The 11,081-nt window shown below is 42.2% G+C and overlaps 1 protein-coding gene across 5 annotated transcripts in view; it reads right to left on the bottom strand.

Annotated features, from left to right (window-relative positions):
- Nucleotides 1-5,815: 5,815 nt before the first annotated feature.
- Nucleotides 5,816-11,081, bottom strand: part of Hp1bp3 (heterochromatin protein 1 binding protein 3) — a 28,548-nt gene continuing 23,282 nt past the window's right edge. For all 5 annotated transcript variants that reach the window (XM_036177771.1, XM_036177769.1, XM_036177772.1 and 2 more), the window contains 3 exons: nt 9,807-9,918; nt 8,616-8,750; nt 5,816-7,522 (listed from right to left, as the gene is read on the bottom strand). In XM_036177771.1, the coding sequence (XP_036033664.1) occupies nt 7,228-7,522; nt 8,616-8,750; nt 9,807-9,918 (542 nt within the window). In that variant the 3' untranslated portion in view covers nt 5,816-7,227. The remainder of the gene's footprint in view (nt 7,523-8,615; nt 8,751-9,806; nt 9,919-11,081) is intronic.

The following is an 11,081-nucleotide window of genomic DNA, read 5'->3' as shown; positions in this document are numbered from 1 at the left end:
AACCCTGTCTCGAAAAACCACCCCCCACCAAAAAAAAAAAAAAAAAAAAAAAAAGAAGAAGAAGAAAGGAAAAGGAAAAGAAAAAAAAAAAGGGCTAACTCCCAACTCTTTAAAAATAAGAAATATTTGAAGTACCTTACTTCATTTAAATTTTTTAATTTAGATTTATTTTTAACTGTGAGCTACAGTGGTTCATTCCTTCTTTCATTTTATTTATCAGTATGGGTGTTTTGCCTGCTGGTATACCTGTGCACCACATGCATACCCATATTAAGCATGGAGAGGGATGTCAAAAAAAGACAGGCTGGGGCGGGAGTCATGATTGCCAAATGCATTAATGCTCACCTTGCAAGTCATGGTTATTTCCTGATGAGTCAATGACAATCACTAAATGGCACAGGTGGGAAGCTTGCTATCACAATCACCACATACATGCCTGGTACCCTCGCAAGCCAGAAGAGGGAGTCAGATCCTCTAAAACTGGAGTTAAAAACAGTTGTGAGTTCACATGTGGGTGCTAGGGATTGAACCCAGGTCTGCTGCAAGAGCAACCACTTAGCCATTTCTCCACCCAGATTTAAAAGTATTTTGTCTGCATGCATGCCTGGGTCCCTCAGAGAACAGAAGAGGAGGCCATACCTCTGGAACTAGAATTACAGACAGTGTGAGCCCCCATGTGGGTGCGAAGAACACAGCCCAGGTCCTCTGCTTGAGCAACAAGTGCTCTTAGTGGGTGAGCTATCTTTCCAGCCCCCAAAATAAATACAGCTATTTTTTTAAGAAAGGAAAAAAATGACTGGAGATATACTTAAGTGGTACAGCATTTCTTAGGCATGCACGAGGCTGAGTTCAGTTCTTAGCACTGACGAAAGAAAAACCAGGCAAGATGGCTCAGTGGGTTAAGGTACCTACTGCCAAGGCTGATGACCTGAGTTCAATCCTTAGGACCCACATTGTGGAAGGAGAGAACTCCTAACAAGTTGTGCTCTGCCTTTCCTTACATATGCACACACAAATAATAATCAAAATGTAATTAATAATAAAAATGGAAATCCTAAAGGCTGGAGAGAGAGGCTCAGTGGTTAACAGATCCCAGGTTTAATTCCCAGCACCCACAGGCTGTTTCACAACCACCTATAATTCCAGTTCCAGGAAATCCAACACTGTTTGTCTGCCTTTGGCATCAGGCACACAGGTGGTACACAGACACCCATACACATAGAATTCAAACCAACAAAACCCTACATCAAAGGTGACAATCTTTGAAGGTGCCAGCCATCTCTGGGCAAGCTGACCTATTCCCACTGAGAACTGTAGCATGAAGCTAGAGCCACTCACTACCTACCTCAGCGGCCATGTGTCTAATCCTGCATTCCTAACAGCAAGCTCTCTGGAGCTACCAGAAGTAGCATTTCAACTGGATGGGTGACTCACCTGTGCAGGAAGCCTGGTGTTACCCATATTAAGCATGGAAAGGGATGTCAAAAAAAAAGACAGGCTGGGGCGGGAGTCATGATTGCCAAATGCATTAATGCTCACCTTGCAAGTCATGGTTATTTCCTGATGAGTCAATGACAATCACTAAATGGCACAGGTGGGAGCTTGCTATCACAATCTCCCTTTTATCGAAAATCCCGGAATCTGGCTGTACGCTTGCCAGCTGACCAATGTGAGTGGGAGTGACTGCATATCATCAGGAAGCTGCTCTCCAGCTGGCTACAGGGCTGGGTGATGCGTCTCCTTCACCCAAGTACCCAGTAAAGCCGGTGCCCCAGGAGAGATGCCGTGTTTCCAACCAGGCCTTACACTTTCCCAGCAGAAAGGAAGAGGTCTGAGAAGAGGGGGCGTCTTCCCAGAAACTAAGAGTTTGTTGCTAAGACAGACTGGGCATCTGAGGATGCATTTCCTACAGGAAGACTGTGCAGTCCCCCACCCACTCTAACACCTACATTGAAAAACGGAAGCCACTGAGATGGGATTTTGTTTTGTAGCTTGCACACCAAACACCTTGGGTTCTGCCCTCAGCCCTGCTGTTGACCCAGGCTGACAAGGATGCCGCTGATGCCTGCCCAGGCCTTGGAAACTCACATGGAGCTGCCTGGGTTTCTGACCACTGAACCATCTCTCCAGTTCTTTTATCACCATATGTTATCAGCAAGACTGACTTATACAAACAGTTAAGAGAGGATTGACAGAAGAGTTTTATTAGATCCAAGGTTCCAGAATGGTGAAATGGAGTGAGGCTGCCGCCCAACTCCAGAGGGAGACGAACAAGGGGAGGATGGCAGGAAATGGGTGATGGGTAGTGGGGGACTGCTATCCAGCTCATGGCTGTTCAGTGAATACATCTAGGTTCTGGAACTTCTCTTGGTGGGCATCATGGAAAACTAGCTCATTTTTTAAAACTTACAAAGTGTAAGAAGCTGCCAACCTAACATGGGGTTCTGACTATTGCCATGGCTCCTGGGAAAGCTCATCCTGTGTACTGGGTGATACTAGTTCTGGAGTAAACTATGAGAGTACCAAACAAAAAGTTTTCCAGGGCTAGTACCTGAGAGTGGCCGAGTATCTGAACAGACTCCTATAAAAGCCTTGGGGTCACCTACATAGCCTCTGAGAGACTATATGCCCTATCCCCCAATAACCAAAAAAATCTTTTCAAAATCTTCAAGTCACATAGATAATATTTCCCAGGAAATAAACAGCCTAATGTTTTGGCAGCAGTCAAAAGCTAAACTGAAGATGGATATAGAGGTTATTGCCTCTAGACCAGCACTTGGAGGCAGAGGCAGGAGAATCACTGCAAGCTCAAAGCCAGTCTGCTTTGTAGGGAGTGCTAGCCACCCAGGGATATATATCAAGACTCTTGTCTCAAAGAAACCAAACAAAACAAAATGCCTGCCAGCCACCCTGACTTATTTGCAAACCTGCCTTCTGATTACTTCATTTTCTAGTGTTCATAAACAGTTCTTTGCTGTGGAATAATCCTTCTGTACACTGTGAATGTGTATTACTCTCATTGGTCAATAAAGAACTGATTGGCCTATACTTGGGCAGGAAAAGATTGGGCAGGAGAGCCGGACTAGGAGGATGCTGGGAAGAAGGAGGGCAGAGTGTGGACAAGCGAGCAGCAGCAGAAAGAAGCAAGATGGACGTGCAGTACTGAGAAAGGTTACCAAGCCACATGGCAAAGCATAGATAAAAATATGGGTTAACTGAAAATGTAAGAGTTAGCTAGTAACAAGCCTGAGCTACTGACCAAGCATTTATAATTAAATTAAACCTCTGTGTGGTTACTTGGGAACAGCTTGTGGAACAAACTTCTGCCTACAGTTCTTTGCAAGGGTAGAGATAGAGTCACTGGTCTGAGAGACACTTGGGATAATTCAAAAGCTTAAAAAAAAAAAAGCCTATGGGGAAGCAATCAAAATAGTTCTGTATTCAAAATACACAGGGTTGAGGACAGCAAGACCTCTCAGAGGGTAAAGGCACTTGTCACCAAGCCTGATGACTTGAGTTAAATCCCTTGGTCTGATATGGTGGAAGGAAAACCAACTCCAAGTTATTTCCTTATTTCCACTTGGGTGCCATAGCACATGAACACACACTGGTTTTTGTTTTTTTTTTAAGTGCACAGGTGCTAACACCACCTTGCCACCTACCTGTGACATACTATAGAATCTTTTCCTCCCATAAACTGGAGACAATAAACCATGGTCACAGAACTGCTAGGCATGTGACAACACAATACAAAGCCTGGCATATAGACATGGCTACTTTTATTATTGAATTCATATTAAGTGGTTTAGGTACATCCAAAGGTTTGGTCACCAGGTCTTTAGGATGTGGCAGAACCTTTAATAGGTAGCGGTCCAGTGGGAGAAGTTGTGCCTTGCACCCTGCCGCACTGGAGCGCTAGTGTGGGGTTGGTTTGAATGAGAATGTGCCCAGAGGTCCAGATGTTTCAACACCTGGTCACTAGTTGGTAGAACTGTTTGGGAAGGACCAGGTGTGTCACAGTAAGTGGCTTTGAGGTTTCAAAAGCCCATGCTACTCCGTTTGCTCTCCGCTTTGTGCTAATTAATGTATTAAGAGTGAGCTCTCAGCTATGCTCCAGCATCATGTCTGTTGCTATGTCTCTGCCATTGGTGGTCATGGACTCTAACCCTCTGAAACCATGGGCCTCAAATTAAACACTTTTTTATAGGTTGCTTTGGTCATGGCGTTTTGTGACAGCAATTGAAAAGTATCTAACACAAACTAAAGGCTTTCCTCTTATAGATTATTATGTAGCAAACCAAGTTTATACCCAAGCCAAGTGTTGCATTTTTTAGATCTTGTTTTCACATAAATTTCTCACAAACTATTTCCAACAGACATGATTGAAACTGCTCCCATTGCTGTGGTGACAGGCCTGGGCCACCACGCCTGTCTATTCTGAAATGTACACAGGATTAGATCTCCTGTAATTATGCTCATGTGGAACAGGTCTAACCCATGCTAAATGCCTTGTCACATCACTATGGAAAGATATCTGAGAATGTAGCTTAAGCCAACCATCTTGCTTCCAAGCACCTTCAGAGACTCATTTACCAAAGAATTTGTAGCAGGTAGCCTCAGAGTCTCCAAAACACTGTAAATCAGCTCGTTAGGCCAGAGACCTACTTCTTGTATTTGCTCTTCCCATTTAACACAGAAGGGAAAAATATAAATGTGTTCTGCTGAGTGCAGATTTAAGAATCAAGACGTTTTCTCCAATGTCAGTGTACAGAAACTGTGGTTGACAGTTGGGGCTTTCCAGTGAATAATCCAGTCTCTTCCCTTCCTAGGATGTTACAGCAGACTATCCCAACCCAAACGCCTGTGCACAGAATTCAGAGCTAAGGGACCTTACATGACCTCAACGTCCCAAACTGCATGTTAAGTGCCTGGTGTACGCGCAGATACTAGCTGATCACTAAGCAAACCTTTTCAGAAGCAGTATCATAAAACAGATAAACCAAAACTCCAACTTTTGACTCCAAAACAGCAGAAAATTGTTGACATGGGCAGCTAACAACACACTATGAGTAAACATTACCTGGCAAACAGCACAGGAGAAATTCAAATGCTTTTCAGAACGAGGTCTCTAGTATAGGCTACTGTCTTTGGCTGTGTTGTAATTTTTTTTTTCCTAGTCTAAGGATTTTCCTGAATACTGAATATTAAATACAATTGAATATTAATTAAACTCATGATATCAAGAAAAGTCTTTCATATAAGATGATTCTTTAAGAAACTTTCATTTGATCCAGGCATGGTGGCAAATATCTTTAATCCTAGCACTTGGGAGGCAGAGGCAGGTGGATCTCTTTGAGTTTGAGGCCAGCCTGGTCTATAAAGTGAATTCCAGGACAGCCAGGGCTATACAGACAAATTCGGTCTCAAAAAACAAACAAACAAAACAAAAAAAACCTTTGATTCATTAAATAACCAGCATTCAAAATATCTAGAAAGGAAACATCACTGACCATGAAAATAGGCAGGAGCTTGTCTTTAAAAAGGAAGCAAGAGGATCTGGAGAGATCAGCGGTTAAGAGCACTAACTATTCTTCCAGAGGACCCAGGTTCAATTCCCAGCACCCACATGGCAGTTCACAATTATCTGTAACTACATTTCCAGGGGACCCAACAACCTTACATAAGCAAAACAACAATGCACAATAAATAATTTAAAAAAAAAAAAAGGAAGTAAGCAATGTTATCCCTCGCACGAGTAGAGATTCAGGGCAGGTAATCAAGCTACTCTTGAGAGTACAACACTTTTCAACATAAGTTGTAGTTCAGCAGCTTTTAAAACTTCATGTTTATTCATATTTCTCAAAATATATGTACATAAAAAAGGAAGATTTACAACAGGAAAGATTGCCTTACATGCAACACAAATCCCAATGACTCATGATGGGATCTCACATGTTATGATCCAATTCAAGCCCATTTTCTCAAGTCCACTTCCCAGCCATATATGTAAGTGCGGGGATCCCAGGAGACACTGCAAGTGGAATGAATCTCAAACACACACTTCCTCCTCTGGCAGTGTGTAAGGGGCCAGAGGATGTCCATCAAAAAGTTTAAGACAATTAAAATGTCAAGTGCCACAGGGAAGGAATAAATGATGAGCAGAAACTGTATTTCTCAAGTAGAAAGCTATCTCACACAACTTCACAATATCCTAAACAAATACAAACAAGAAGAGGGCTAGGTAGTACAGCTTCACTTGCTTCCCCTTCCCTCTCCTGTTAAAACAGCTCAAAAAGGGGACCGTCTGCCTGACAGCAAAGTGCTATGGGGGAGGGGGCACACACAGGTCAATCTGAAATCTGGTTATTTTAGCAAATTACATGTTTTACCACTTAACATTTCTACATTAGTAATGGGAACTCTCAAACAGGGGTTGACAACTTATGACCCAAATATTAAAAATATAGCTAGACATTTGATCGAGAATATTCTGTCATTTTTGGTAATATAAGCAACACCAGAAATCAGATTCCTCATATTCCTGTACTTCCCCTTCAGTCCAAACCAAGTGGTGCAGACAGCCTGTGCTTGCTGTTAAGGGAGCAATGCTCTGGGCAGCAAAGCGTGCTTGGCAATTGGTCAGAGCTACAAAAGGAGCGGAGGTCTTCAGAATCTATGGGTCACAGAGACTAGAGCTTCTTTCCAAAGCTAAAATGTCTCCGGCTGAAGCTGGAGAGAATAGTGAGTGGAGTGATTTTACAGCCAGGGTTAATCACCACAGCTCTAACAAGTCTCCAGGCAGGGGCAATGCCTCTCTGAAGTGCACCTGCCTCCTCTTGACTTCCAGCACCTGACCTGTTGGTGCTCACTACAAATATAAGTCTTTGCAATTGTTTAGATTAACTTGAAGGGAAAACCCCAAATCGGACCATAAAAAAAAGAGAAAGCATGAAGGCTGGGGTTAGGAGGGGCAAAAGGAATAGGGCGGGTTACATAGTTCAGCAAAGTCCAAGATTACTGCGGAAATTAAAGGATGAAGAGGCAGGCACTGAGAACAGCACCTAAGCTAACAAATGTCTACATTGGTTTGTTTGTATTCCTCCCACAATGCTCATATGGGAAGAAAAAAAAATAAAATTAAAAGCATCATAACTAAAACAAATGCACACTGACCTTATAAAATAAGATTTTGAATTCTATCATGATACCCTTTTTTTCCTATAAAATTTATTTTTTTGCCTTCAAAGCCTTTTTCATGGTCGATCTGCCCTTGCTGGGCAGTTTCGCTTCCTTTCTTGCATTGGCTGTGGGCTTTTTGGAGGAGCTCCCACTAGGCTTCTTGATGATTGAGGGTGAAGGTCTGGCTTTCTTAGCAGGGGTCTTGGCCTTGGGGGGGGCTTTCTTGGGCAGTGGCCTCACTTTCCCTCTCTGGGCAGCAGGGACTTTACGCGCAGGCTTGGACGCTCTCTGCTTCATAGATGCAGTCTTTCCTTGGGACTTGGCTGGGGTTTTCTTCTGTAAGCTGTGAGAACAGAAGAATAAAGGTATTCACTTACTGCAGGAGAGAGTCACTTTGCCAGGACAAGTTCCTTTTGTTTAAAGAGAAGTAGCTTATATAGAAATCACTATGTTGCCGGGCGGTGGTGGCGCACGCCTTTAATCCCAGCACTCAGGAGGCGGAGGCAGAGGCAGGTAATCTCTGTGAGTTCGAGGCCAGCCTGGGCTACATATTGAGTTCCAGGAAAGGCGCAAAGCTACACAGAGAAACCCTGTCTCAAAGAAAAAATAAATCACTATGTTAAAAACAGAAATTTGAACTGGGCAGCAGTGGTGCATACCTTTAATTCCAGCACTCGAGAGTCAGTGCCAGGCAGATCTCTGTGAGTTCGAGGCCAGCCTGGTCTAAGGAGCAAGATCCCCAGAAATTTTGACTTGATTTCTCAATACAGGCATTACATGAATTTAACTGAATCACGGAACTCTACAGCTGATTCCTTAGGATAATATGATATTATTTTTCTTTGAACAAACTATAGACATATTTATTATGTTTGACCAAAGAAGACATTACTTATTCACACTGCCTGAATTTTCAAGGGAGAAGATCATTTAAATGTTCTGAGAAGGGGGCTGGAGAGATGGCTCAGAGGTTAAGAGCACCGACTGCTCTTCCAGAGGTCCTGAGTTCAATTCCCAGCACCCACATGGTGGCTCACAACCAATGTAATGAGATCTGGTGCCCTCCTCTGGTCTGCTAGGACACATGCAGACAGAACACTGTATACACACTAAATAAATAAATCTTTCAACAACAACAAAAGAATCTGAGAAGGATCTTAGTGTTAAAACACCACATTCCTATGCCTAGCCCTCCTAGTAGTACCACTGCATTTACGTGACACTAGACACACACTAGATAAGCACTCTACCACGGAGCTATGTCTTCCCTGGGCCTTATTTTACCTTTTGAGGTAGAGTTTCAGTAATTGCCCACACTGGCCATGAATTTTCAATTCTCCTACCTCAGCCTCCCTAATAGCTAGAATTACAGGTCCAACTTCATTTTTAGCTGAGATAATTGATTATTCTGTCTCAACAGGTTCCTCATTTCATACCTTCTTTTGGGTGGTGGTTCTTCATCCTCAGAGTCTGCTGATGATTCATCCTCATCTTCATCTTCATCCTCATCCTCATCCTCATCTTCATCTTTAGCACCATCTGGCTCTTTCTTTGGAAATAGAACTCCTGGGCTAAGGAGGGAAAAAGTAAAACAAAGTCTCATGTAGGATAAGGAAAATAATGTGAACCTAAAGCCTGTCACCAGACATACCCACTTCTAGTCACACTCCCTCAAACATGTCATTAGGTTACAAATATGTGGTTAGAATGTAAACTATTTTGAACACATGTACAAAGTCAGCATAAATTTAGGAAAGCTCCACATCATAGTTCATCTCCTTCCTCCCATCATGTCATAAAAAGGACTTTTCTTCATTCAGTAAGCAGTCACTAACCTACTGCCATGTGGATCTGCAACCAAACACACAGCAGGTAATGGTCTGCAGAACAGTGACCATGTTTGCCTTACAGTACCAGCAAATAACTCAAAGGCTAATAAAACTCTTCAAAGTTTTAGAGAATTTGGGCAAGAATCTTGTCCTCTAAACTCTTCTTTAACTTTTCTTATTAGTATGTCCATTAAAACATATATATGACCTAACTATTCAATTTACTATTGAATGTCTGAAAATTCAAGTATAGTGTCTATGTTTTTAAGAATTATGTATTAAGTGTCACTGCAGAGCTGCTGAAGTGAGAGCCTCACAGCACAGGCTATGGTCTTTCTAGAAATGAAAGGGAAGAGGATTTCTGTACCAACACACAAATAGATACACGGCTGTTAAGAGCTTCATGTATGTTTCTGTTTCGACAATTAAATACAATTAAATCATCAACAGGAGACAGGTTTTTCCAATAAAAGTTTGAAGAAGACTGAGTTATGATTCGTGGAAACAGGTTCTCCCCATCTGATTCTGGACAATTACAGTATTTCATTCTCTGGTAATCTGACTGTTGCTACCATTTCAGAAGATGAAGAATGAGCAGTCAACTCTCCAAGAGCTGGCTAACCAGCAGCTATTCTAGGACAGCAGAGACGCCTGTGCTAGTGTGAACCTTTTGTAGTCATTATTTTTGGGTATTTCCAGTTCAGGGTAATAGTAATGAGGCAAAAATATGGACCCAAGGCTGTGACCCAGAAGCAGATCCAAGCACACAGTGGCCAGCGCTTCCCTTTGGGAACTCACCTGGGGTGATAGGGGAAGCACAGCTGGAAGGTGCCGCTGAACCCCTTCCCGGAGATCTGCTCCATCCACCCATTCTTCTCACATTTCTGGAGCGTTTTCTTCAGCAAATGCACTTTACAACAAATTCAAGAATAAAGAAAAAGTTTAGATATTCAGATTTGGTCAATCAACCACAATTAAATGCAAACCAAGTCAACACTGATACTAGTATATGTAAGTCCTTTCTGCCTAAATGTATGAGTTAGTTCAGAAAATATTGCTGGGCGGTGGTGGTGCACACCTTTAATCCCTGCACTTGGGAGGCAGGTGGATCTCTGTGAGTTTGAGACCAACCTGGGCTACAGAGTTCCAGGAAAGGTGCAAAGCTACACAGAGAAATCCTATCTTGAAAACAAACAAACAAAACAAAACAAACAAACAAAATGAAAATAATTATTTTGTACCCATAAATTTGACAAGACATAGTGAAAAAATACAAAGAGGCATTAGAATCCATTGAGTCAAAATTTTTTTTTCACAAAGGATACTAAGTGTTTAGAGTGAAATCAGTGTCTTGATTCTAGAGGTCAAGAATCTTGGGGCTGGAAAGATGGCTCAGAGGTTAGGAGCAGTGGCTGCTCTTTCAGAGGTCCTGAGTTCAATTCCCAGCAACCACATGGTGGCTCACAACCATCTATAATGAGGTCTGGTGCCCTCTTCTGCTGGTGCAGGCATACACGCAGACAGAACCCTGTATACATAATAATTAAAAAAAAAAAAAAAAAAAAGAATCTTGTCCTTGGGTAGTACATAACTGGTTAATAACAATTCTGAATTAAAATTTCCAATTCTACTCATCCAAGCATCTAATGTGTAACCTCTATTATACACCAATGTCACCTCAGAACTATATTTAAAAGTGAGCAAGGGCTGGGGAGACGGCTCCATTGGTAAAGTGCCCAAGTTCAGGTTCTGAGCACACATGTAAAATGTAGACATGGCAGTGTGCATCTGCAACCCTAGAACTAGGATAGGCAGATTCATGGAGCTCAATGGCATGTGCGGCCACATTCACATGAGTTCACATTCTAACTGTATATACAAAGACATAACACACATACAAAAAAGGACAAATTCCTCAAAAATAAAGTGACAAGACAATGGAATAGCTCCCGAGGACTTATAATTCTCATTCTCATGCAAAGACATTAAAAAATATAAGATAATTAAATTAATAAAAGACAAAGCCTTAGTATCAGTGAAACTGAAAAGGTTACTAAATAAGCTTCCTGGCTT

This window comes from Onychomys torridus, chromosome 2 (genome assembly GCF_903995425.1).
Source record: "Onychomys torridus chromosome 2, mOncTor1.1, whole genome shotgun sequence".
In the NCBI taxonomy this organism is placed as follows: Eukaryota; Metazoa; Chordata; class Mammalia; order Rodentia; family Cricetidae; genus Onychomys; species Onychomys torridus.
This window is presented reverse-complemented; position numbering and strand designations above follow the sequence as displayed.